We start from the raw sequence: 27,346 nt of genomic DNA on the forward strand, positions 1-27,346 counted from the left end.
CGAGTCCTCGTCCCGCCCTCCAGCCCCCACGGTGGCATGCAGCCAGCTCCCCTGTCTGAAGCTGCTCACAGTGTGGACACAGGCCGAGATCCTGCTCCCATCAGCGAGTCAATGGGAGACAGTCGGACTACAGGGTGTTCTCATGTTCCCCATTGTTAATGACGGGCTGGGGTGGGGACAGGCCAGGCAAGGGCTCGGGTTGACCCGGTACTCCGAACCCAACCAGCAGCCCTCCATGGTGGCTTGCTGTGTGGTCTCTGGCCATTAGTCCTCCATGGAACTGGCAAATTGGAAAGATGAGGTCTGAAGCCCCCATTGTGAGTTCTACAAGGCACAGACCATGTCAGTCTTGCTCTCTGCTCTGTCCCCAGTGACCCCAGCTGCATGCTTGGCATGTTATAGGGGCCTGCTGAATATTTGTTGCCTGAATGAATAAAGAAACATTTATCAAGACCTACCCCTAGCGCACCATCCAGAGAGGATATAGGTCCACCCTTTGTTGGGGACAAGTTGGGCTCTTTGTTCCTGAGGACATCCCCAATCTGAGCACCTGGGTCTTTTACCTTAGCCAGAAAGTGTGGGGACCCCCAAGGCTGTGCCAGGGAGCGTCCCCCGTGCTGGCCAGTCTTGCCGCCCAGAAGCATCTCAGGAAGCCAGGTAGTTTGCACATGATTCACACCTGTTGGTGGATGTGTTGGAGCCCTCCTCTTTCTCCATCCTTCTTTTCCCCCTCCTCTTCTTCCTCCTCTCCCCCGCCAAACCTTTCACACTGTAACAAATGCAGATGAAGACTGGCAGGCAGGGGAGGTCCCAAGGCTGAGACCAGAAATGAATGCGCACACCCGCTGTCCTCCCCCCCCCCCCCCCCCGCCCCCAGCCTGTCTTTGTGGTTCATGGAGCTGGAGCGGGTCTGCCCTGAGACGGGCACGGTGTGCTTCCTCCCCCAAGTCCAGCACGGCCTGCAAGCATTCACGGCACAGACCTCTTGTCTGGGTGCTGTTCGGGGCTCCCTGAAATCACAGCAGACACTAGGTTGGGGGGCATCACGCGCACAGTGCTTCCTCCCTTGGGGCTGTAGCCACCACGGGTGAGCACGTCACTCTTGTCCTTGCCTCACAAGACGTGGGAGATGAAGAGAATTTGGGTGATGGGACCAAACTCGAGAGGTGGTGCCGAGCCTACCTTCCTCTTTCTGCCTTGGCCAGTGTCGGCCATGTGTGAAGTTCCCCAGAGCCGGGCAGGGGAGCCTGGGAGCCAGAGGAGTCCCCCCTCACACACTCGGAGCACTGGTTTCTTGGGGCCAGAGTGATCCAGGCTGTTCCTGCTGCTGCCTCTTGCCCATGCGTGGCCAAGTCTTTTCCAGACCCGCTGCTCAGCCCTATCTGAGGCTTTGGGCTTTGAGTCCAAACGGAGTTCTGTGCACTTCATAGGTGCCTAGAAAAACACATGGCCCAGGGGCTGCCTTCTGGGGGTAGAGAGAAGATACCTGGGAGAAGCCAACTGTTGGGACTTTGTCCAGAGACACTGTAGTCTAGCGTTGATTTGGGACCAAATAGTATGTCCGTCTGTCGTTATGCCCAGTCATTGGGATGATCTGTGTGATGTCCACTTCTCCCCCAGATAGCATAGCACCCTGGAAGCTAGGACCCCAGCACCCGGCACAGAGCCTGGCACAGAGCAGGTGGGGGGGATGTCTGTTAAATGAATGAGTGAATAGAAACGCGCCCAAGAGCGCACACACACAGGCCAGGTGAGCCGGCAGGCGTCCTGAACTTCACCTAGGGGGCTAGGCCAGGGTCTGGAGCTGCAGCTGGCCGAGCCAGGCGAGGGCCCACTCCTTGATTTCCCCTTGATGTGCTCCACTGGCCTCTTGTTCTGCCCCTTCCTGAATGGAAAATGTGAGGCCTGGCCTCCAGAAGGGATGCGAGGGGGTGGGGAGCGGACATTACTCACCTCCCTGGCAGACAGGAAGCCAGCACCAGCGGAGAGCGGAGGGTCCCGCTTCCCTCTTCCTGCACTGTCGTCTTCCTGCAGGGCCGTGGGGGTGGGGATGGCTGGGCCAGGGCCCTGTGGTGACCTGGGGCCTTTCAGGGCCTCTGGTTTGTGCCTCTCAGATGAGACCGCGCCTCCAGGCCTCTGGGGCCCCCCTCCCACCTCCCCCCTTCCCTCCCTCCGGTGCGGGTGCTAGGGTTTGGAGGAGCCTCCCCTCTGGTGCCCATTACCAGGCGTTGAGGGGCCTTTGGTTCTTTCAGGGCTCTGAATTGGTTTTGTCATGCCAAGGCTGGTAAGCCCTGTTCCTGCCTTTGGGGAGTCTGGTGGGAGAGGGAGAGGTGCAAGAACAGGGGATCCCTGTGGGCTCTAAGCTGCCTGAGGGCAGGCGTGCCTCTGGAGAAACATATCTTCTGTTTCCCCTGTTTCACAAGTATTACATTTATTGTAGAAAATTTAGGGGAAAAAATGGAGCAAAAAAAAAATCAAAAGGACTAGTATTTGGGGCATATTTTTGTCAGTCTTTTCTGTGCACATAATAAAAGTCTTGTTTTCTTAAAAAACAAAAAAAGACAGGGGGATCGTGTCATGTTGCAGCCCCTTTTTTTCCTCCTAATGTCATTTGCCTCTCCTGTGAGTGATGTGGCATTTTGTAAAGATTGTCCAGTCATCCCAGTGACTGGAATCCCCATTCCCGAGCCTGCCGGGTGCTTGGAGCTATGACCGAGCCTTTCCTACAAGGAAGGACATGTCCTCTGCTGAGAGGGACCACAAGCGACCACAAGGGTCTCTGACTCTGGAGCCACCGTTTGGGCCATTTGTGAGGACATTCAAGTCCCTCTTTTGAGCATCTGTGGGGCCAAGGCCCGGCACAGGGCCGAGTGTCCTCTTCTGGGCTTTATCCCCGGCCCCGAGCACGGAGTAGGTGGCGTCTAGTGGCAGGCCTGGGGGACCAGTGCAGCGCCGTGAAGCCGGCTGTGTTTGGTGCGATGCCGAGGGCAGGCAGAGTGGGCCTGAGGCGTGCCTGGGAAGCTCAGGTAGCCGGTTAGGCAGAGGCTGGGCGGCAAGAAGATGCTGAATGCCAGGGTTGGGGATTTCCTGGGTCGCGTCTCCAGAAGCTCCCTTTGACTCCAGGCTCCAAACAGGAGAGCCGGGGCAGAGAGGGCCACAGCCAGGAGGATGGAGAGAGGTGGGGTCACCTCTGTGGGCCGGGTCTTGGCTGGACGCGGCTCCCTGCAGGTAGGCCCTGGGCACTCCGCTGTGGCTCTCCTGAGCTGGTTCTAGCCTGCCCTGTCCTGTCCCTGCGAGGTGGTCTTCAGCAAGTTGTTCGCTCCGATTCCTCGCTTCTGCTTAACGGAGCCTGGGTGATGGTGACCATTGACCCTGGGGTCCTTGGGAGTGCTCTGTGAGAAGCCCAAGGCTTCCTGCCTGCTGGCTCTTGTGTCCTTGGGTAGGGCCCGCCACTGCCCAGAAATGCAGCCTGGGCGGCAGGGGCCGTCCCTGCTTTCCTCACCGGCCTGCACCTCTCCCTGGGTGCCTCCCCCGTCCCTGCAGGGCCGCGTGCTGGGGAAGTGGGCCGGCCATAGCCACGCTGCCCTGCCCCAGGCTCCGTCCTGCCTCGGCTCACTGTGGGGCCTAGGGCGGATCGCCCCCTGCACCGGACGGCCGGATGAGGCAGTGACGGAGCTCAGCACACGCCTGGGATGGGGAGACTCGACGAATGGTCGTGGGGCCATTTCCTCGTCCGTGGCTGGCCTGGTGCCGGGGGTGGTGCTGGGGGACCGGGCGCCGGGGCCCACTGTCAGCTGGCACACGCAGGCTGGGGGGCTCGCCTCACTGCTCCCAGTCCTCCAGACCCTTCATTAGCCCCACTTGGTCTGGTCCTGTCTCTTTCTTTGTTCAGGTCCCTCTGGGTCCCCTCTGTCTCATGACCCCTGTATGGTTCTGACCACAGCTTCCTTACATCACACCAGTGTCCCTTGCTCCTGTTCTTCCCCCACCCCCACCCCCCCGCCTGGCCCGAGTCTTGCTTCTTTGGAAAGAGAGCTGGAGGGGCGCCTGGGTGGCTCGGTCGTTAAAGCGTCTGCCTTCGGCTCACGTCATGGTCCCGGGGTCCTGGGATGGAGCCCCGCATCGGGCTCCCTGCTCTGCGGGAAGCCTGCTTCTCCCTCTCCCACTCCCCCTGCTTGTGTTCCCTCTTTCGCTCTCTCTCTCTCTCTCTCTGTCAAATAAATAAATAAAATCTTAAAAAAAAAGAGAGCTGGAACAGGAGGGCAGGCTCTCGCGACATGTCCTGGCATCTCGTGAATTCCTGTCCCACACCCCACCCACATGCGTCAGGACCCCGAGTCCTCCAGGACCCTGCTTCTGGATCCGGCAAACCCCGACTGAAGCTTCCACGCTGGCGGGCAGCTAAGCAGGCCGCCGTGAGCTCGTTCTGGCGTCCGAGGAGGAGGCTTCTGGGCAGCAGTTGCCTCCTGTGTCCCGGCCACTGCGCTGAGCGCGTTCTTGGCAGGGGGCAGGCTGCTGCTCGTGCGGAGGGCCAAGTAGTTGGGACCAGGCCATTCGGGCTCGGTCACTGGCATTACCCCTGAGCCCCGGATACACCCTCCCACGGGCCCTCGGCTGGGGATGGAGCTCCAGGGCCTGCCACAGCTGCCTCCCTGTGGGCCCCACACTCAAGGTTGGGGGTGTCCACCCTGCTCCCTGGTCACTTAACCGTGGCCTCCCGGGGATGGCTTCTAAGGGCCTTCTGCAGGAAGCTTTTAGACCTCGCGTTCGCTCTTCCACACCTGTGACCGTGGCCCTGCCCACCCCCTGACCCTAATTGTCTGCAGTGAGGTTGGAAACTGGGTCTGGGCCTAATTCTCTGGCTGCAGGTCATACTCCCTCCTTCCAGAGCAAGAGCTGTTGTTCCTATTCAAGGCTCCAAACATCTTCACGGGATGACCCTCCTGCCCTCCCCTCCCCCAAGGAACAGAGAACTGGGGCCCAAGTCCTTCCGGTTATTGGCTGTGGGCCACCCTGGCAGTCCCGGGTCACAGGAAAGTGTCCATCATCAGCTGGGCTGCAGGCCGCGCAGACAATGCTAGGCTGTCTTGGCCTCTGGCCACGGAGGGGTAAGAGAGGCTGGGAGACAGCACCGAGAGATCCCTTTATCCCAGGAGCAGGCTGGGCCTGCACAGCCCGGGCCTTGTGCAGGCTGCCAGGGTCTGAGGCCCCCAGATGCCTGGGAAGGACATTAGAGTAGGACGGGCTCCAGAGCCTGAGGTGAGGTTCACCTGCTAAGAAAGGGAGAGCGAGACCCCACACACACATCCACCTGGAAGATTTGCCTGGGTCTGCTGGGCGGTCGGGGAAGTCAGAGCCCTCCCGCTGCTCCCGCCCCTCAGTCTCAGACACATTAGACCCCAACTTCCCATTGACCCTCTGCGGACGCAGCCCCTGGAGAGAAAGCTCAGGGTGGGTGGTGGGGGGCATGCAGGAGAGACATTGCCACCCTAGCCTGTCCACGGACTACCTTCCTGGGAACCAGGAAGTGACCGGAGCCACGTTGGCGTCATGGCTCTGACCTGAGGACCGGGATGCACTGAAGCCAGGCCGGCTTCCGGGAGGGCTGGTGGAGGACCTGCCGGGGCCCTGAGACACAGCTCGCACACGCACAGGCTCTGGGGCCCGGGCCCTGCCCCGTGAATCACTCACACGTGGTCGCCTGAAGTGTCTCTGTTTGCTCTCGGAACACATGATCTGTTTTGGGGCAGGGAGAGGGTGCAGTGGGCATCTTGGCTAGTACTTTGTACATTGAATTAGCATTGATTTCTCGCTGCCTGTGCTTGACTTAGAGGGTGGGGCCAGAGAGATGTCAGGCCTGGGAAGACACAGACCCAGCCTGTCCGTAGTGGGAGCGTTTCCCCCTGAGGCGTGTGGACCAGTGTGTGCTGGGGGAGAAGCAGTGGGAAGCGGGGCAGTGGCAGAGGTGGGGGCCGGCCCATAGCACAGATGGGCAAATGGAGGCCAAGAGGAGAAAGAGGGTGGGTGTTTTGGGGAATCAGTGGCCCATCTAGGCTTCGCCACTCACTCTCTGTGACACCAGTGACTTCCCTCAGGGAACCTTTGGTCCCCCCCCCCCCAAGCCAGCTGCAGGGCTGGTTGTACAAGTCAGGGACAGTGGGTGTGCCCGGAACCTGACACTTAGGATCCACCCCACGGTGGGTGGCGCCGGCCACCGGCTCCCAAGACCTGAACTCATCTTTGGGTTGGACCCCTCACTAGGGGCAGAAGCCCCAGGGTTCCTGCTCTGAGAGAAATGATTTCGGTTTGAGGGGAAATCCGGAAACCCTGGGTCTGCGCTGATACTGCGGCCGGAGACGGCTCCCGACAAGGCTCTGCAGATGGAGGTGCGCCGTGTGCAGGATACACGCTGAGTTTCAGAGGCTTCGTAGGAAAGAGGATGTAAAATAGCTCCATTTTAGCACAGTATTGGTTGTTGAAATAAGGTTTTGGATATATTGGGCTAAATAAAATAGATCATTAAAATTCATTCTCTCTGGTTCTTTTGACCTGTTAACTGTGGCCACTAGGAAGCGGGAAGTTCGGCGCGTGGCTCGCAGGTCCGTTGCTACCAGACAGCGCGCTGAGGGGGCCGTGCTGCTTACGGGGCCACCGGGCAGGAAGGCGGGGCCGTGGAATGGAGGTGCCAGCGTCCCTGGCCTGGTGGCACCAGGAGCCCGGTGGGGAGCAGGGGAAGCGCAAGGGTGCAGTGGGATGCTTAGGAGGGACGGCTAGGTGGGCAGCCGGGGCCTGACCGCCAGACTGTGGGGCGGGCACCCAGTGTGGCCCCATTGTGCAGGGATGGTGGGATCCCAGGGGTACTGCCCCCTCCCAACTCCTCTGTGTCCCCCGTTTGACCCCGTGGCCCTCCCCCTTTCTTCCGGGAGGAAGAGCAGGGTAGCCTGCCAGGAGCCTGGTGCTCCTGGGAACTATGTATCATGTAAACACGGCCCAAGCCACTGGCCTTTGTCAGAGCAGGCGGGGACCGGCCCTGGTGAGGTGCACACCCAAATTCAGAGTGGAGCCGGCGCCCCCAGGCTGCAGCCTAGAGCCCCGGGCGGCCGGGCCCTGGTGTCTCCGCTGCCCTGGCCCACGGTGGGGCTGCCCGTGGGGCTGCGGGCTCCAGCGCCCTCCCCTCTCCCCCACCCCCACCCCCGCCGGCTCTTTTGTGTGTGAATTATTGATGCCCCCTCCCCTCCCCTTCCCTGCATGGCCGCTGCAGCAGCCCACGGAGGAGGGAGGAGGGAGGAGGGGGTGCGGGTGTGGCCTCAGCTGCTGCACCTCTGGCCACAGAAGGCAGCCTGCCCCGGCGGATGCCCAGGCCGAGGTCCCAGGGACGGAGTAGCTTCCCACCGTGGCCCAGCCCACCGCGGGAGCTGGTGTGGGTCTGCCACTGGGAGGGGGTGCCCCTGGCCGGGGCGGGGTGGGGGGGGCGCCAGAGCCCGGTGTGGCGATTGGCGGCTCGCACAGAGCCAGGCTTGTGCGGGCTGCGGGGCGCTGGCGCCCACATAAGGGCATTGTTTGCCGAGGTAAAAGAGGTTTTTGTCTCCTTCTGGAGACGGGACAGAGGGAGGAACAATTTCCCCCATTCATCGCTAATTCCCCCATTTGAATAGCAGCACACTGCCCCACGGTAAATAGATGGGCACCGCAGTCCTTCCCTGCCCTAGGCATTCCGGGCCCAGGTGGTGGGCTCTGCGTCCTGCCCAGAGCTGGGGAGGCCTGGGTGGGGGGACATGCTCAGAAGGGGTGCATTCCCCAGCCGCTTCCCCGCGGCCACTCAGCGGACCCTTTTCTCTGCCGCTCCTACAGTCACAGGTGGGGGGCAGTCTTGGCCTGTGGGCTTGGTTCTAGGCCCCAGCAGCCTGGCCTCGGGCGGGGTGCCCGTCCCGGAGGGGCCTCCTGGCACGGCGGCAGTGATGAGGCCGGCGTGGGGACAGAGGGTCACTTCCAGCCGGGGGTGTGGGGCGGGTTCAGCCGGCACACGTGCCTGCCCGGAGAGTCCCGTGGCCGGAGGCCTGCGCCCCGCGGGTCGGGCCCCGCTGCCCATGGGGCCAGCTGGGTTCTTCCACAGGGTCATAAAGTATCAGAGCCCAAGAGGGCGTCCGCGGCAACTCCCTGGACTGCAGATAAGAGGAGCCAAGGAGACGGGCTGTGCCCAAGGTCGGGAGACAGCGAGGCCCCGCACCTGCTGCCCCCCACCCCCTCGCCGGTCTCATTCGGTCTCATTCGGGAATGGGGCGTGGGTTTGAGTATGCGTCTATAGCTCCTTTAAATCACACTTTTTTGGAGGGAGTGGGGAGGAGGGAAGAATTCAGAGTGGCCCGGAACCTCAGCCTGGGCTGCTGAGCCTGCTGTCTGTTCCTTCTTTCCCCGAATGGGGCCAGGCACTGCAGGGGCCAGGGCTGCCACCAGCCCATCCTGGGGGTATCGGCCACCTCAGGACGGAGCCAGGGGACAGACCTGGGGCTTGTGGTGGGCCTGGCACCGGCTCCAGGCCCTCTCCTCCCAGAGGGAAGGTTGTGGATCACCCAGAGACCAAACCGGACACACGTGATGCAAACCTGCCTCCAACTAAGGAAATCATTGGCTCCCATAACCAAAGTCTAGGTTCTTCTTTGGTTTTAGGCACAGATGGACCCGGGGGGATTTGTCTGAGCCAGCTCTTCAGCCCTGCCGGATGGGCTCAGCAGCCCTGGGGCGTGGGGAGGAGCACTTCTTTCCAAACAGTTCAGCCAGAGCCCCGGGACTGACTTTCGTGGGTCCAGCTTGGTCGGATGCCCGCTGGTCACTGGGAAAGGCTGGGCTGACCGGCCAGGCATGGGCCATGTGCTCACCCTGGAAGACGTGGGTGCCCTCGCCAGAGGGAGGAGTATGGTTTTTGGAGAGGCAGGAATGATCTGCACCCCCCCCCACCCCCCATACAGCCCTGCTAACTATGGGTCTGCAGGGCGGGGGCACAGGCCATAGACATAGTACGTGAGAAGGTGATTAAAACGCTCTGGGAAAAGTAGGTAAAGGGGTCAGCATGGCAGAGTGGGGGCAGGGAGGTCTTACCGAGGTGACCTTGAAGCAAGTCCCTGGAGGGGAGGGAATGCGCCAGAGAGGGAGAGAGCTGGGTGGGGTGACAGGAAGGCGGCCGCCCCTGGAGGGAGTCTGGTTCCCGCTTAGGGGCTTGAACTCAGTCCCTGCAGCTGCCATTGCCCTGGGAGGCTGACAGATCCCCTCCCCCCCCCGTCCCCCAGCAGCACCTTTGCCCCCACGGCGGGGGGTGGTTAGCCCCAGGGCCTTGTCAGCTTCCTCCTGTGAGGCTTCCTCCGTGGGCTACTTCCAAAAAGCCTTCCCTCCTTTCCTCCCATCTTCTCTCCGTCCCTTCTATCCTCAGTGTCTCACCCTCGGGATGAGTTCTGGAGATGGGGCCCTGCAGTCAGGGCTGGGGGGTTGAGGAGCAGGGATCAAGGGCCAGAAAGCTCACAACTGTGTTTTTGGAGCCCAGTCTCTTCTAGAACCCTTCTGTTTGGTTTTTTACTTGCTAGAGTATGAGCCCCCAGGACAGTGACTACCCCTGTCTTTTCACTGTTGCGTCCCCAGTGTCTTGCATGGGCCGGACACCCAGTAAGTGCTCAAGCAAGGAAGGGACACGGGTGGGCAGGGCACCACCTCAGATACGTGCCCACCTCAGAGCTCATGCCTTCCCGCGGTGCTGGGCTCTGAGGGGCCCTCGGAGGCGCACACACGCTTCCGCGCGCGCGTGTGTGTGTGTGTGTGAAGTAGATGTGTGATGAAGTGAGAGTGTGGGGTGTATAGAACTAGCTTTTTTTTTTCCTAGCACCTACTCTGTATACCAGGTATTGTCTATACCTTACAAATCCTGTATTACTGACATCACCCCTTTGGAAAGGAAACTGAGGCTCAGGGAGGTAAAGTGGCATCTGATGGACAGCCCACGTCCATCCCACTCCACAGGCCCTCTGCATTCTGCCTAAAACCCGTGGCCTCTCCGGTTGGCAAAAAGTGGACCCGAGTTGTTGGCGGCGCTGGGGCAGGTGGGGCAGGCCCGCGGTTGGCACGCCGGGCTGAGGTGGCCCGGGCAGAGTGACGGGGGGCGCACGCGCTGTGACTCTTCTGTCCCTCTGGTGAGGGCTGTGGTGTGGAGGCGGAGAAACTTGGCCTGTGGGGGACACACGGAGCTCGTGAACTGGGGCCGCTGGTCTGCTCCAGGTCTTAGATGGTTGGTTGGTTGGTTGGTTGGTTTGGGGGGATTTTCGTGGTAAATAGGTATAACATTAAAATTGCCATTTCCACCGTTTTTCAGTATACAGTTCGGCAGCATTAAGTACATTGGCGGTTTTGGGCGAGCAGCACCATGATTTCCAAAATACGGTTTTCATCAGCCCAAACAGAAACTCTCCATCCACTAAGCAGTAGCTCCCCGTGCCCACTCCTCCCCGCCCCGGGGAGCCCCTAGATGTTTCTGTCTCTGGGAAGGTGCCTCGTCTGGACACTGCGTGGAAGCAGACTGTCAGCGCCTGTCCCGTTGTGACTGGGCCTCTTTCACTCAGCGTGATGTTTTCTAGGTTCTTCCACGGTGTAGCAGGTGTCAGGCCTTCATTCCTTTTTATGGCTGAGTAACGTTCCATTGCATGGATAGACCCCATTTTGTTTTATCCATTTATTTGGCAAGGTTTTTCAAAACCTTTTTCGTAAACAATGCAAGCCAGTCCTTAATAGTTTAAAATCTGGATAGTTACAGAATGGTGCAGATCCCCAGTTTCTTCTAAACATTTGGAACGCATGATGTGGACTCCTGGTAGCTCACGGTCCCACCTGCCCAGCCACCTGCCTTACCAGCCCAGGGCAGCATCTGAGCAGTGGGAAGCGGGGGCTCGGACTGGAGCCAGGGCCCGTGGCTGTCCAGCTGACCAGCACAGGTGCACAGCCCCGGGGCAAGGGAGTCGGCCTGCCCCCCCCGCTCCCCCTTCCCCTGCCCCCCACCAGAGTTTTAGGGCAAGGGAGGTCCATCCTCCCAGGAGGTAAGCTGGTCGGGGAGGCAGGCGGTTGGGGTGCCACGTCTGAGCCTGTACAGGGGTTGGGCACTGCGGGAGGCTGTGGGCCCGATGCCCATGCTGAGCGCCGGGACGTTGGCTCACTGTGTGCCAGGCCTGGTGCCCTCCTAGTAACCCCTCCTCTTGGAGGAGGACAAAGCCCTCCAAGGTCAAGCAGCTGGCCTGTTGGAGATGGTTCCAGGGTGTGAAGTCTCACCTGCAAGGTGGGCTAAGAATGGGCACCTGCCAGAGCAAATAGGAGCTCATGTGATCACCCAGTATGGGTGTCCATCCTTGCCTTCCAGCACCTCAGCTCCAGAAGAGGCTCCTGAATGTGTGGAGGCTTCTTCAGCAACAGGTCCTGCCCTGGTGGGAGGTGGGCGGCTGTCAGGACTCAGCCGGGGCCAGGCTAAGGAGGCATGAAGTTTCCCAGGAGGGATGGGCACCGGCTTCGTCAGAGCTGTGAGTACCTCCTTCCTAGGGACAGTAGAGGAGGCCTGCCCTGAGGAGGCAGCAGTGAACCAGGCCTTGAAGGTGGACTGAAATGTTCTGAGCTGGAAGCAACATGGCAGGCAGGCAGCAGAGCCCAAGCAGAGGCCTGAAGGCACGAGGCCCCGCGGTGGCCAGCAGAGTGGGACCTGGGCTACAGAAGTCACGGGACTAAGAACACAGCCCACGGGAGTCTGGACTGTATTTTTCTATATTATTCAGCAGGCTGTGGAGAACAGGAAGGTTATGCAGTGATGAAAAATGTGGGGTGGAGACCGGGGTGGGACTGAGGGGAGGGAGGGCAGCCACTCTCCTGTGGTTCAGTAATGTGCGTCTGTCCCTCCAGGAGGGCTGGCACCCGGGTTGTCATCGTGACTCCGTTTCCCAGCCTGGGCCTGGGCCAGCCTGCAGTAGGTGCTCAGTAAATACTGCTGGGTAATTTGTTCATTCCACAAACGTCTAGATCGTTGCTGGAGATACTGCGTTAGGAGAACCTGGCCCATCTGTGATGGGGGGGGGGGGCGGCAGATGGGTGGTGAGGGCCCAGAGGTTGCAGGGCCCCAGGCCCTGGGGACACGGGGGGCGGGGGGACACGGACTCTTGAGGTGCAGCGGAGCAAGCAGGGAAGCTGTGGGGCGGCTCGAGCCTGGAGCTGACCTGCGGGAGGATGCAGGGAGCGGTGGCTGCCCAGAGGAAGAGGAGGAGGAGGGGAGGGGCAGCCTGGCCTGGGGGACCTGCGGCAGTTGAGGGGGAGGGGTGCCACTTCGCCGCGGCCTTTCCCATCCCCCTCTGCCCAGGGCTCGGCGGCTTGATGGGCAGCCCGGCCCCGCCCCCGGGCAGCCGGGAGGCCAGCGATTGGTTGGGGCACTAGAGCCGCTCGGTCGCCATGGGGACGCTCTGGCGGTGCGCGTGCCCAATGCCCAGCCCCGGGGACTAAATCTTCATAATCTGCTGGCTGGGAGAGTGGGGGTGGGGTCTTGCGCGACCCTGGCCTGGGGGAAGGGGCGGCCTGGGAGGCGGTCAGGGCTCACTGTGGCTGCCCCTCCCCCAGCGGCTCTGGGTGCTGGGGCCGGGCCGCCCGGGCACCTGGGCGCCACCGGGAACCACGCGGTACTCACCTGACAGTGACCCTGGGAGCTCGGAGTAGCTTTGGCCGCTGCCGTCTCAGCTGATCAAGCAGGAGGCTGGGCCTGGATTGGGGAGAGGGGCCTGGAATTTTATCTGAAAATGTCTAGCGCCTTCGTTCAAGTTTGTCTCCCCGGATTCCCCAGGCAGTGTTGTGCTTTCCGCAGCAGGGGGCGCCCTCAGCAGAGCTTTGTCGGGCTGTCACCTCTGGAAAGCGGCGATGGCCCATTGAGGTGCAGGGAATGCAGAGCCCAGACCCTGGAGCCCTGGCTCCGGATGTCCAAGGCCACGTGGCCTGACCCCGAAGGCGGCTGTGGGGGGCACACTGTGGGTAGGCGGGGCCTGCTTGCAGGAAGGAGTGGGTAACTGAGGGGGCGGGGGGCCCAGTGGGGCATCAGCCCTTTCTCCTTGGGCAGATGAAGGAAGCTGAGAGCCTGCTGTGGGGAGAGGGTGTGAAGGGGCAGGGCAGCGGTGAGTTAGAGGAAGGCGGGGTGCCGGTCAGGCCCCAAGCGACCTCTGGGGTATCCAAGGACCTCTGGCATGCAGCCCCTCACTCCCAGGCCCTTGAAGCCGGGCCTCCCTTGAGCCTGGACATGGTGCCTCGGGTGTGGAGTGCAGGAGACCACCGTGCCCTGCACGCCCCACGGCCGCTCCACCCCGATGGCCTGGTTCCGGCAGAGGGACCGTGCCCCTACATCGGCTAGGGGCAGAGCTGGCCTCTCGGAGCCCCTCAGGGCACAGCCGTGCTCACCTCCTGCCCAGAGATGCTGGTGAGGACAAGATGGGGCAAGTATTCCCTGGGGCTGCCATGGCCACGATCCCCCAGGGGGCCTTAGGGGACAGTAGGTGCTGCGGGGAGCCTCACACCCAGGCCTCTTGTTCCAGATGACTCCTCCTCTGAGAGTGGCAGCGGCAATGGCTCCTCCACCCTGAACCCATCCACATCGAGCAGCACGCAGGGCGACCCCGCCTTCCCCGAGATGAATGGCAACGGCGCCGTGGCCCCCATGGACTTCACCGCCACCTCCGAAGATCAGCCCATCAACCTGTGCGACAAGCTCCCGCCGGGCACGGCGCTCGGCACGCCCTCCTACCCCTCCGACGGCTGTGGCACCGATGGACTGCGGAGCCGTGTCAAGTATGGGGTGAAGACCACCCCTGAGGTGTGTGGGGCTGTGGGCCCCCCGGAGCCGTGAGCCCCCTTCCTCCTGTGCATGTCAGGGCGGTGCGAGGCTGACGTGAAATGGTTATGTGCCCGGAGCCGTGACGCCAAGTCAGCGTGCAGGCCGTGGCCGCCGTGCCGGGCGTTCTGCGGAGGCTCTGGGATGAGATCACACAGCGTGACCTCAGGCTAGGCCTTCCCTTCTCTGAGCAGGTGTCACCAGCCCCGGCCTCAGTGGAGGGGGGGGTGCTGTGTGGCCCGTTCCGCTCTCCCCCAGAGCAGTCTGCTGCCGGTTAGGGCAGCAGGGCCCCGCCTTTCGGGGCTCCTGTGCACGCCTGTCCCCGTTTCGCAGACGGTGCAGGGGAAGAACGAGGCCTCTGAAGCCCCAGGGATGTGCACGTTTGAAACTCGGTAGATCAGGCTGATGTGGGCTGCTCATGGGGGAAGGGTGGCCGATGCTGGTGCCCTCGCCCCCGAGCGCTGCCCCCTGCCTCCCGGGGCCCCCCTCACACCTCTGCCAGCTGCCTCTGGGTCACTAAGTCTCCTGCCGCGGTGCGGTGAGCACTGGGCACGGGAACTCTCTCGGGAGAGTTTTCTCCTGCCAGGGCGGCGGCGCCGGAGGTGACTTCTCGGAGCCCTGCGCCCCTGGGCGCCAGCCATGTCCCCCTACACAGGTTCCTCCCCCTCCCTGGGCCGCCTTCTGCTGCAGAGGGCGTGGGGTGGGTGCCAGGGCTTGCCTCTGATGGCCCGTCTCGCGGGAAAGTTCTTTCCAGACGAGTGGGTGTCCAGTTGTCACCGTGTGTCTGAGCTCGGGCCACGGGGCGGGTACCGGCCAGAGCATGGCCCTCGCCTCCGGAGTGCGAGGGGCAGGCCTAGCCGCTGCCTGCACCGAGCGGAGAGCCGCGGAGGGGCGTGCGCCACCGTGACCTCAGGCCACGGAAGTGAGACGGGGCATCGGTGCCACCCGCAGCTTATGTCCTGCGGTCTCCGTCTCCGTCGCCTCCGGCCCTGGCCGAGGACTTGGCTAAGGAGCGGCTTGAGCACGTGACTTGCCCAGGGCCCGGGAGGTCTTCTGCCTCCACGGCAAGTCCGGCATGACCCAGCAGGAGGCCGGGCGACCTCCGTGTCTCTGCCCCTTGTCAAGTCTGTGTGTGGATCAAGAGTCGGGCACCAGGCCAGGGGCCCTGGGAGGGCCAGTCCCTGTGGGACGGTCACAGGAAGCTTGGTGGTGGCAGCTGCTGCAGGACTGGGCGCCGGTCTGTGTCCCTCTTCATGCGTTTGTTCTTCAGCAGGGGCTGTGCTCCCCAGAAGGGGCTGTGCTCCCCAGAAGGGGCTGATTCTGGGAGCAGCTCCTGCGGTGGGAACAGGCAGCGGAGGTCCCTTCTTTGCTGGTGGCCCGGGCCTGCTTCCCACTCCCCCTTTCTACACACACACTCTGCGTGGGGGCTCACAGGGTCTCCCCGGGGGTGGCAGCAGACAGGAGAACCCCAGCCCGGGAGCTTCGGGGATGCACTCTGCCTACGGGACCTGTCGCCTCAGCTGGTTCCCTCTCCCAGCCCATCTGTCCCCTCCTCCCTGACAGCACGCTCACCGCCTGCGTGACAGCTCGGCTGCTGCTCAGGGCTGCCGCCCCTTGGGGATCAGGGAGGAAAACCCCAAAGCCAGAACCAGAAGAGGCTGGCTGGTGGTGGGAACCCTTCCTGCGTCTGCCTGTCCCTCACACGATGTGGCAGGTCCCGGTGTGGGCTCAGCGGCCGAGCACAGTGCCGCCGCCTCTGCTCAGCAGCCCCGGGGCCCCGGGCCTCTGCTGGCGCCCCTGCGGCCGGGCAGTCCTGCCTCCGGCCGCCCAGGGCGGGGTGGCCACACTGGCGCCTCCGATTCCTAGATGAAGGGAACAGGGAGGGGAGGCGACGCGGGACCTCGACACTGTGGCTCATGCGGCAGCCGGGCGTGCTCACCGTCCCGGTCCCCAAGCTCACTGTGGCTGTCTGGCCGAAAGCGGGCCCGGTCTGACCCTCCGGCCCTTGCCCTCTCTCAGTCGCCCCCTTACAGCTCCGGGAGCTATGATTCCATCAAGACTGAGGTCAGTGGCTGCCCTGAGGACCTGACGGTGGGCCGGGCCCCCACAGCAGATGATGACGACGACGACCACGATGACCACGAGGACAACGACAAGATGAACGACTCCGAGGGCATGGACCCCGAGCGCCTCAAGGCCTTCAATGTGAGGCGAGGGACGGGCAGGGCAGGGGCGGGGGCCACAGCCACGGCCAGCCCTTCCCACAGCCTGTGTCTCCCCCAGATGTTCGTGCGGCTCTTTGTGGACGAGAACTTGGACCGCATGGTGCCCATCTCCAAGCAGCCGAAGGAGAAGATCCAGGCCATCATCGAGTCCTGCAGCCGGCAGTTTCCCGAGTTCCAGGAGCGGGCCCGCAAGCGCATCCGCACGTACCTCAAGTCCTGCCGGCGCATGAAGAAGAACGGCATGGAGATGGTGAGCCCCTCCTCCCCGTCCGCCCCGCTCCTTCCGCACTGCCACGGGCCTGCAGCCACACCCGCCGGGCCCCTGGGCGGCCCCCTGGCCAGACACTTGCCCTCCACCCAGCGATCCCGGACTCACAGAGGAGGGAGCTGAGGCCCAGAGAGGTTACAGAGCCCCGGAGAGCACGGGCCCGGAGCCCACACCTCAGCCCTGTGCCAGCCCCCTCCAGGGCAGGGGTCTGTCTGGGTCAGCCCCAACACGGGCTCCGTCCCCGTTGTGCCTGCAGACCAGACCCACGCCTCCCCACCTGACCTCGGCCATGGCCGAAAACATCCTGGCAGCTGCCTGCGAGAGCGAGACGAGAAAAGCAGCCAAAAGGATGCGCCTGGAGATCTACCAGTCCTCCCAGGTACCTGCTCCCCAGCAGCCCCGGGCAGCAGGGGTGAGAGGGCGGCCGGCGGTCATGCCGCAGACCCCCAGGCTGGGCAGAACCCCCGCCAGGCCAGCCGGTGTGCAGGGGGTGGTGAAGGCAGGGGGCGGGCAATCCTCGGAGCCAGACGGAGCCTCGGTGGGGCACACAGGCCCTGCGCGCTCCGGGGTGTGGCCTCTGACAGTGTTTTTAGCTAGGCTGGGACAGATCAACTCTGGCCCACGGAGACATGAGCAGAGTCCCGCAGGTCACAGCACTGGGTCCCAGGGACAAGGGTCTGGATGGTCGCCCCTCTGGTTCCCTAGCGCTTTCCTCCCCCTCTGTAGGACGAGCCCATCGCCCTGGACAAGCAGCACTCCCGGGACTCCGCAGCCATCACCCACTCCACCTACTCACTGCCAGCCTCCTCCTACTCCCAGGACCCCGTGTACGTCAACGGCGGCCTCAACTACAGTTACCGCGGTTACGGGGCCTTGGGCAGCAACCTGCAGCCCCCTGCCTCCCTCCAAACAGGAAATCACAGTAATGGTGAGTGCGGGGGACCCAGGCTCTCTGGCTCCCTGACCGGAACCCAGGTCCGTGCTCAGCGCAGCCTCAGGGAAGGGGGCAGGGCAGGCAGGGAAGGTGCCTCCCTCGTGGCTCCGGGACCTTCCCCACTTCACAGTTTCGGCCAGTCCTTTGATGGGGAGGTGAGGAAAACTTCAGGCAGTTAAAACAAAAAGCCTACTGGTCGTTTCTCGCCCCCGAGGCGGCTTGCTCCAGAGCCCGAGTGGATGCTCTGCCGGGCCTCTCCCTGCCTTGGCTCCCTGAGGGCCACCGTGAGCCCAGAGTTGCAGCCAAGGCCCTGCTCTACCTGAGTCAAATCCTCTCCACACCCCTGCTTTGCCCACGACCGACCAAGGCTCAGTGAGGTGGTCACTGGGAGTTGGTGGCAGAGCTAGCATCTAGCCCAGGTGCAGCCCAGTTCTGCTGTGGCCTGGGGGGCCCGCCGAGTGGCTCTGGGCAGGTCACCGCCTTCTCCAGGCCTCAGCCCTTGCTCTCACTGTGGAACCCCATCCAGGTCACCTGGGGCCACAGTGAACCATCTGTCCCCCCTACTCCACCCCCTGAAGCTGGTGATTCCCTAGACGGGACACAGCCCCGGATTGGGGAAACGGTCCCTGAAAAGACGCAGACCTCCCTGTGGCATTAGGCGCTGCCCCGAGTGGGAACTGGAGTGGGCGCCCCCCTTGAGTCCGGGGGCCTCCGCTGGTGGAGAGCAGCCTGGCGGCCTCAGGGCATGGGCAGGGGGTGGGTGGGGGTGACCTCGGGGCCTCTTGGGCTGGGCACTTGGATTCTGTTCTGTGTGCAGTGGGAGCCACTGATAGGTTTTAAGAAAGGAGGGCTGTGAACTGCGCTCTGCCTGCCCCCGTGGTGAGATCGGAATTAGAAGGACAGGAGGCAGAAGTTATGTGCACGGAGGGTCATTCAAAAGCAAAGGGGTGAGGAGGAGAGCTGAGGGCGACCCCAAATTGCTTGAGTAGGTTGGAGGAAGGTGTCACCCACAGGCCAGGAAACTCTGGTTCGAGGTCCTGGCTGAACGTGCCTGAACAGTTCCTCTCAAGCCTTTGTCCTTGGCTGCAGGAGACCCCTCACGGTTCCTGGGCAGCAAGGGAGGCGCGGGCCCCTGCCCACAGCAGGAAGCCCAAAGCCCCCTCCGCTCACCTCGCTCCTACCACCAGCAAGGGTGTGCAGGTCCCTGGAAGACTGCTGCTTGGGCTTAACTTCTCATCGCTTCCTAATGCCTCTTAACCTAAAATAAGAGGCTGCCTGGCCTTAATCCCCGAGGCAGACGCCTGAGCGGCCATTCGCGGCGAGAGGAGGAACGGCTGTCCCCGAAGGGCTGCTTTTCTTCCAGGAAGAAGAGCCACCTGACAGCCCTGCTGAGTGGGGACCCTGTTAGCGTAGCCGAAGACAAGTCCCAGGGCAGGGAGGATAGGACCTCTGCACAAACATGGCGAGCCTGAGGCTCCGTCCTTCCCAGGCCGCAGGCGATGGTGCCCCCCCCCCCCCACCGACCTGGTGCCGCGCAGCACGGCCCGTGTCACGGCTGCAGCCGCCGGGGAGGGTGCCGGGCCTGCTGCCCCCTGGGCCCTGCTCACGCCTGCCAGAGGGGCTCCGGCAGCGGCCCGCCCTCCCTCTGAGGGGGGCAGCTGGCTCTGCCCCTGTGCTTCCCGGGGCCTCTGTCCCCTTCTGTAAGCACCCTGCTTCCATAGAGGTGGGCGGGGAGGTCACGGAGGCAGAGATCTGCTCCTTCTCCTCCCGGCCCAGGGCAGCCCATGTCCCGGGAGCACTGGCTTGGAGCCCAGCGGCTGGAGGAAGACCACCGGCGGCAGTCCCGGTCCCGCTGCCCACCCCAGCAGCTGTCGGCCCTGTCAGCCGTCCTTCAGTCACCCCGGCGCCCGGCAGGGCCGCCCCACTAGTGGCTCAGAGCTCCTCCCTGTGCTCATCAGGTGGTCAGCGGGAGATGCAGCTGAGCTTCCATAGAATCCACTTGGCCCGCCTTTCCTGGGGGTGCTGGGCCACTTGCGCGCACTCCTGCCCCCATTCCTGAACGTCAGCCCCAGAGCAGATGGGCTGCGGGAGGTAGGGACGCTCTCCTGTCCGAGAGAGACAGAAGGACAGCTCTGAGCATAGGGCTGAGGGATGGAGAGAGGGGAACCCGCCACATGTTGTCTGGAGGCGACGGGGAGACACCCCGCCCCCCGCCTGTCCCCGTAGCCCTTTGGCCACCAACGGGAGCCCACCGCCTGCTTGGCTCTTGTTTCCGGCCAAGTCACAGCCCGGCTCCTTCCCCCTGCATTTCGTTTTTACAGACTGAGCTGCTCCCTGGACTCTCAATTCCAAGGATGTCCCTTAGCATAAGCCGTTTCCAAGTCTGCCTCCTTGACGCCATGTGCTTTGGTTAGAGAGGAAACCGCCTCGGTGACGGTGACGGATGGGCCCATCTCAGCCTCCTTCCCCGTTAGGGGCCGCACCAGCTCCCCTCAGCGGCAGTCATTTCCAGTTTCTCCCAGCGTGTTGCTTCCAGTCTCGAGGCCTCCAGTGACTCGAGCTTGTCCCTCTCTCTCTGTAGCGGCAGAGAGTGCCCCTGTAGGGCCCCTGTAGATGCAGTAATGAGTGGCGCTGGCTGCCAGAGCCCACGGGGTCGTGGGGAGACGGCTGACGAGCACGGACAGCCTCCCGCGCCTGCCCGCCCGGGTAAGCCAGCCCAGGGCGAGGAGGGACTGGGCGGCGGGCAGGCGCGGGGAGACGGCCTCCCCCAGGACACTCCAGCTCCCACACCCCCAGACATGCGCTTCTTTGGCTGTGTTCTGGCTCAACACTTCAAAAGAATGTGTTTCAAATTCCAGGAGCCTCCGTGTCTCCTGGGAGCCCATTCAGAAAGCCCCAGAACCTGTCTGGAAGCCCGTCCCCCCCACCCCCCCGCCCCACCGTGGGCCTGGCAGCTCCCAGCCGTGCTGAGAGTTTCACAGGCCTGGCTCAGCCCCCAGCAACCTCCTCGGGTTCCGAGGCTCAGGGATGTGGAACAGTGGCCTGCGGCGTGGCAGAGCAGGCCTTGAATTCAGGCGAGCCTGATGCCAAAGCCCACGATGCCCCCGTGGAGCGGCTGGGGAAGGGCAAAGAGGAGACAGGGCCTGGTGGTCCCCCGCCACACACACCCCTAGGATGTTTCAGAAGACTTCAGGCTCTTTTGCTGCCACCGTTCTGAGGGCAGAGGGGACTTCTCCCGATAGCACCCCTGGGTCCTGTCCTTCCCAGCCCCTCCCCTGCAGGGCACCGTCACCCTCCGGCTGGCCTGGCCCCGACCTCTCCCACAGCCAAGCAGGGCACCTGGCCTTTCTCCTCCACCTGGCAGAAGCCCCTCCCTGGTCTGAGCACACACATGGGTGTTTCTTTTCCTGGTCTCCTGTGGCTCCACTCTGGACTCCAGGGCTTTCCACACACTCCTTTCTCTCAGGGTGTAAGGTGCCTGCTTACCTGCAGCGTCCTGAACAGCCGCCGCATCGGGACAAACGGCGCGCGGCCACATGTACGGCACAGGCCGACGCCGCCGGCCTTTCTCACAGGGTCGGGCCCACGCTGCCCGGAGGCCGCCTCCTTTACCGGGGGAGCGCGGTCTACCCACCGGTCCTCAGCAAGCCCAAGCCGCTGAGGTGCGAGCAGGGCTAGGGAGCTAGAGGCCGAGCCCCTTGCCGTGGGCCCTCCTGCCCGGAGGGCAGCCGCGCGCACACGTTCACCGCGTGACCAGGGGCAAACCTCCGACCTCCAGGCCTCCCCAGCTGCCACCTGTCAACGATAAGGCCCCCTTCCTTGCAGGACCGCCCTGAGGGTTAGCAGAGAACCCCACGTCTCATCTGGTACCGGGTCCCGTTCTAGGCGCTAGGGTACAACTGTCGTGAGGCCCGAGCGCCCGAGCCACAGCAGGCCCCCAAGACGACGCACAGGGTGACGGCACCTCCCAGATAGCCTGCGAGCTGTCGGCCCCCCTCCTCACCGCGCTGTCCCCTCCACAGGGCCCACCGACCTCAGCATGAAAGGCGGGGCCGCCACGGCCTCCAGCACGCCCACGCCCACGCCCTCCAGCAACAGCACCAGCAGGACCATGCCCGCCGCCCAGCTCAGCCCCACGGAGATCAGTGCGGTGCGGCAGCTCATCGCCGGCTACCGAGAGTCCGCCGCCTTCCTGCTGCGCTCCGCGGACGAACTGGAAAACCTCATTTTACAGCAGAACTGACCCCGCGGCACCTGGAGTGCACTACCCTAGGGAAGGAGGCTGTCCCGGCCCGGCTTCCTGCCTCACCACTTGGTACATTTTGTTTTCTGAAAGAGGTGGGATCCAAAAGAGCTGTTTCTAGCCACACGCCAAGCACCTGCGACTTTGGGCACAAGGACACTTTTTTTTTTTTTTTTTTTTTTGGAATCTCACCACACGGGTGCTTTGACCTGCTTGGAAGAGGCCAATGGGGCAGCTTTGGAAGGGCTGGGGCTCCCCTGACAAGGCGCTGGGGACGCAGCTCTATTTAGAATCATCTTCATGGACCCTGATGTTAGAATCCCACCCCCAGATAATTACCTTTCAAGTCTTAGGTGAGCAGAATTGCATATTTATTGAGAAAAACAAAGTGGACCCTTTCTTCCTCTCCCCTTAGTAATTTATTTTTCTGAAAATGGATTCTTTTGTGTTTGTACAGATTGCCAGTCTGTGTCTGTCTGATCAGAAGGATGTATCCCTGTGACCTAACATTCCATATCACTACACTGGCGCGGGCTGGGGGCCGGCAGGGTGGGGTGCGGTGGGGCGGGCGCCGGGCTGGCTGTCCTTCCGAGCGCCCAGCACCGCCAAGCCAGAGGACCTCACCCACACCCAGTGCAAAGCAAAGACAAACAAAAACGGCTCCCCCACCCCCATTCCACAGAAGCCCCAGTCACACGGCCACCCGTATTCTACCTCACACTCCAGCGTGGGCTTTTTCCAGGATGTGCCCTGAGCCCCTTCTGAACGGCTATCTATCTCCCGACTCGCCGACACACGGTGTCTGCCTGGGAGGCAAGTCCAGAGGGGTGGCCAGGGGCTGGAGTCCAGACAGGGCTGTGACCCTCTGGAGCAGCTTGCAGCCCCCTGGCCCCAGCCCTCCTGGCTGCTTACCAGGACAGACAGCTGGGGGACAGCCGCCGGCCAGGAGGGCCCCTGCCCTCACCTGCCCCCAGGGAGCCGGGTCTGAACACTTCTCCACACAGGCCCAGGGCCCTCGGACACGTGCCGGGAAGGACCTGTTTCCTCAGGGTCCTGCAGTCCGACCAGGGGCCCCCAGCTGTCAGGCAGCCACCAAACAGGACAAGCAGCTGCGAGCCCCTGGTCGGACTGCAGCGCCTGTCCTCTGCCCCCGTGGCTGGAGTAAAGGGATCATCAGCAGAAGTAGAGAAGCCACTTGGGTTCTCCGAGGACCTGCCCTTCTGGAGGGGCCAGTCCTGGAAGAAACCTATAACCCTGGAGTGTGAAAAAGGGCAAAAGCAAAGGCCGGCCTGGTCCCTCCTCCCCAGTAGGCACTTCCTCTTGCTCAGTGCAATACCTCCCAGTGCTGCTAAAACCAGGGATTCTCCCCCACCTCAGAGGGCCCCCGGGGCCTCTCCGTGCGACACTCCGACACTCCGTAGCTATGACAGCAGCTCTCCGCTGCCCGCCCCCCCCCCCCCCCAGAGCCGGCAGAAGCCCTCTGTAGCCTTTCCTCCCTCAGAGCAGAGCGGCCCCAGGGGAGCCAGGGCCACGTGGACCCTAGGACGGCCACAGCCACTCGACCCCAGAGCAGGTACCCTTTCCCAAACCAGCTTTCTGCAGCTACCTGCCTCCCAGCACTATGGCAGACCACCGTCAGGAGGGCCGGGGGGCTGGGGGGGGGGCTCCAGAGCTCTGAGAAGTAGGGTGCCCCACCCCGTGCTTACTTCCAGCCCCCGGCAGTCGGGGTTAGTCCTTCCTCTCTCAAGTAGCCTCCAGCACCCCCCACACCTCCCCAGCCACACCACCTCTGCCTTCCATCTAGCCAATCTGCAGGCCTGTGGTCAGGGCCAGGACACCCGAGACACCCCCTTCACACAGCACAAGCTCCCGCGCCCAAGGCCCGTCCCCCACCCCAGCCATCCGCGCGTCCAGCCCCCACCTGCTCAGTGCTACTCCCGGACGTTTCAATTTGTGTAAATATTTATTTTTGTGTGTGAACAATACTACAAAGTAATCAGTAGGTCTTTTGCAAAATGTTACCCCAGGCAATTTGTGAGAATCTTAATGTTAAAAACTGGCAGAGACAATCGCCGCCTTAGAATTCTTGATACCAACTGCTTAACTTGTCATTCCCCCTCCCGGAGGCAGGCCCCAGGCCAGGCGCGACCACAGCGCTTTGCTCACAGCAGAGAGGAGGGCTGGGAGCTGCCCGCACCCCCACACTAGGGATTGGATCTGAAGAGCAGCCTCAGTTTCGGCGTGCGGTCCCGCTTTTCTGAGCTGACCACCTCAGCCTGCCTGAGCGCGGGCGCCCTGGTGTGCGAGCAAGGCCACGCGGCCCCTCCGGGACAGTGGATTCTGCCACCGCCACCCCGCCGCGGGGGGGGGGGGGGGACTCCTTCTCTGTGAAGCTACGCCTGACACCCGGCTGAGGGCAGAGTCAGGAGCAAGTCGCTGTGTGGAAACAGGACTCCATTAGCTAGTTCAGTCAGGGAACTTGTTCTGTTTTGCTTTTGTTTTCAGAGATGCAGCTTCAACCCCTCCCCACTCCTTCTGACTTGGAGAGCACCAAAGAGCTGGTTCTGCTGGACCTAGCTCACTGCTGTCCCACCCTCACCCTCACCCTCACCCCAGGGACTGCCTTCTCCCAAAGGGAGCTTCCAACGCCCTGCCCCGCAGCCATTTAAAGTTCTCACGGAGGGCCTCAGGGCACAAATTCATCACTGGGGATCCTAAGCTAAAAGGTAACTGAAGAGTAGAATGTACCGATTCCAGAGTCTTTGCAGGGGGCTAATTCCAGCAGAAGGGTAGAATCAGGAGAAAGGCGAATTTGGTCTTCGTGGTAGACATCTAGTAGACCAGAAATGGTGTGACCCATCTGAAATTCATTTTACCGTCACCTCCAGTACAGTTTATACCCCAGGACAATGTTGAGGGGGAGGGGGACAGGAGGGGGCTAGCAGGGTTTTCAAGGATTTCAAACAGGTGGAACCCGGCCATCCCTATTCCTAAGGGCCACTTACGACTCCAGGGGTGGTTACAGGATTAACTACCAGTTCATTTTCAAAATGCTGCTTTGAACTCAGAGGGTTGATACTTTTAATTTGTAATTTTTTGTAAAACTTTTTACAAGATAGTAAAGTATTTCACCAGAATACCAGTTTCAATCTGTCCATGGTCTGATTTTTATATAATTTAGTGGTGCTTTAGAAACTTTGTTTTTGTTGTTTCTGAGCTAAACAGCTCAATCCTTTTTCGCCTGTATCTACCTAAGACCAATGTGAACCTTTGTATTTTTGCTCCTAATTTGGACTCAGTGAAAGTGTACTGTTTACATGTACAGATACCCCAGTCCCTGTGTGTTCTGCAAGACTCGCTCTTGAGGAGGAAGGTGCACCTCACTAAGCTCATCTGCTTAGCAAAGCCACAAAACAAAAACCTCTCTTTTTACCTATGTTTCCACCTAAAAACAAAAACAAAAACCCTACACAACACAGAACTCAAGATTTGCTGAAAAATAACTTTTTCTAAGCTCGGAAAACTCTCCGTGCAGCAGATGGCCCGTATGCCTCTGTGGCGTGGTCCATTAGGAGCAGGGGGCGAAGCAGGGATGTCCCAGCAGCTGCTGGTGGGCACCTGCGTGGACTCCCGGAGCATGCGAGTGGGACTTCGCGGCAGAGCTGTGGGGCGGTGGAGGTCTCCCAGCAGCCTGGCAGTGGGAGGTCAAGGTGACTCGTGGGACCTTCAGGGTCAAGCCACCCAGGATTTAGGGACGACCCAAGAGGCTGTCAGTCCTCCGGTATAATTTAGACATGTTTTGGGAGTGCGCAAATTCCCTGAGATGAGGTTTTAGGACTTTCAGTGCAGATGGTACAAGCATTCCTTCAGGGTTCCCCTGGAGGCAGCTCGCTCCGGAGGCATCACTTCTGAGGAGGGGCAGGGGACTCCAGACGGTAAGCATATGGCACTTAAGACAAACCGTGGATGGCACCAACTTTTAAAGGTGACTCTTTATTAATCAATGGCTACATCTCTAAATTATATTTTTACAGATATGCACCTATGCAACTTAACGTGGCTCTTCTAAGCAGGTGAGCACTTCCTCCTCGATGCTCTATAAAAAGGATTTGTGTTCTATAGAGTGAGTTTTTTCCAGTAAATGTGGTTTAATATTTTAATTCTTAGAATGTGTCTTCTCTATGTGATGCAACTAAATTCTGTTTTGTTTGTGGAATGACTAGCACAGGCCAAGTCCCTCTCCCTCACTTAACAAAAGACCAATGAGCTGTTAATCGAGCTGTTATCTCCATGGTATTACTTGCTAAATGCACTGATTTCTTAAGTATGTGGAATCCTTTTTCTTTTGAATCTGTATATCATATATAAGACTGAATCTACTTAATAAACACTGAATAACAAACCGGATGCTTCATTCCCACCGTGTCCTCTCAACAGCCCCGCCAGCTAGCTCTCTTCCCTGCACGTCTGTGCAGGGCGGCACCGGCCCGCCGCTCTGCTGGTAAGTACCCCGCCTCTCCCGGCCGGCGCGCCAGCCCACCACAGAAGGCCCCGGTAAACCGTCCTCAAACGAATAAGCCTGTCATTTCTTTCGACACCCAGCCCGTTAGAGAAGAAAATGAACCTTCACTGGCACTCGTCGGGCGGCAGGTGTACTCCCGGGGGTGCACACCGGTCCCCACCCCACAGACGCACGCCCTCCCTGCCCGCCCCCGGCCCCACTGAAACCAGGCTCGCACACACCGGCCCTCGGTGCTGGCTTGGGAGACTGAGGGCCTGAACCTTCAGCACTTGATGTTCCGTTTGACCCAAAACTCCTGAGCCCACCTTGAGGGAAAAGGGCTGTTTACTTGTGCACAGACTTTTTTCATCCTACATAGATCATTTAGGCTAAACCTTGAGGAAAACTTGCAGGAATATGGCTGGGGCCAAACCTGTCATAAGTTTAAAAGCAATTCTGCGAGTTACAAGCATAAATGTTAGTTTTACTGTTAAAAGTGTGTGTGTGTGTGTGTGTGTGTGTGTGTGTTTACAGATACACAGACACACACTGCATGGCAGTTTTTAAAACATTTGTTTTTTGTAATGGCAAAAGAATCTTTCTAAAACCGAAATTCTGTACAATATCCAAATATATGAAATAGATAAACAGAGAGGGGCGATAGCTTGAAGCCACCACACCCAGGGAACCCAGTGTGGGGCCAAGGTTCATAAGATTAGCAGGGACCGTGAAAGCCAAAGACAGCAGTTACATGCCTCTCTTCACGCAATGTAGGGACCAAGGGCCACAATGCCTCAATGATACCATGAAAGGCCTGTCCTAACCCAAACTACCCCTGCTGAGAATCACCAAGGGACCACGAAACCCCCGACCTGGGCCAGCGCATCCGGAGCCCAGCCCCACTGCCCGCAGAGCACGCCGGAGGCGCCGGGAAAGCACTTACCTCCGGATGAAGCGCAGCAGCTCCACAGGATGGAAGGAGGAGGAGACCTCGCTCAAGGACAGAGAAGCGTTGCTTGATCCCCGTCTGGCTTCTTTACATGGGGCCCCAGGACCACTGTTGTCAACAGTGGACAGAACAACATCAAAGAGGAATGCCCCCACAGAACGGTGAACTAAAATTTACTGACAAAACAGGCAAACCTCCCTTTACTCAGGGAGGGGAAGGGGAGAACATGCACATAAGTGCAATTTAAAAATAATGATGAAGAGGGGCGCCGGGGTGGCTGTCGTTGGGCATCTGCCTTCGGTTCAGGTCATGATCCCAGGGTCCTGGGATGGAGCCCTGCATCGGGA

The 27,346-nt window shown here is 61.2% G+C and overlaps 1 protein-coding gene across 5 annotated transcripts in view; it reads left to right on the forward strand.

Moving 5' to 3' along the window:
• The window catches only part of NOL4L (nucleolar protein 4 like), a 126,216-nt gene extending 101,518 nt beyond the window's left edge, over positions 1-24,698 (forward strand). For 4 of the 5 annotated variants that reach the window (XM_036093264.2, XM_036093267.2, XM_036093268.2 and 1 more), the window contains 6 exons: positions 13,584-13,861; positions 15,899-16,084; positions 16,163-16,354; positions 16,629-16,751; positions 17,099-17,300; positions 21,329-24,698. In XM_036093264.2, the coding sequence (XP_035949157.1) occupies positions 13,584-13,861; positions 15,899-16,084; positions 16,163-16,354; positions 16,629-16,751; positions 17,099-17,300; positions 21,329-21,549 (1,202 nt within the window). In that variant the 3' untranslated portion in view covers positions 21,550-24,698. The remainder of the gene's footprint in view (positions 1-13,583; positions 13,862-15,898; positions 16,085-16,162; positions 16,355-16,628; positions 16,752-17,098; positions 17,301-21,328) is intronic. The other variant, XR_004917682.2, reaches the window with a different exon arrangement.
• Positions 24,699-27,346: the final 2,648 nt, after the last annotated feature.

The sequence above is a fragment of the Halichoerus grypus genome, chromosome 10, assembly GCF_964656455.1.
Source record: "Halichoerus grypus chromosome 10, mHalGry1.hap1.1, whole genome shotgun sequence".
NCBI lineage: Eukaryota > Metazoa > Chordata > Mammalia > Carnivora > Phocidae > Halichoerus > Halichoerus grypus.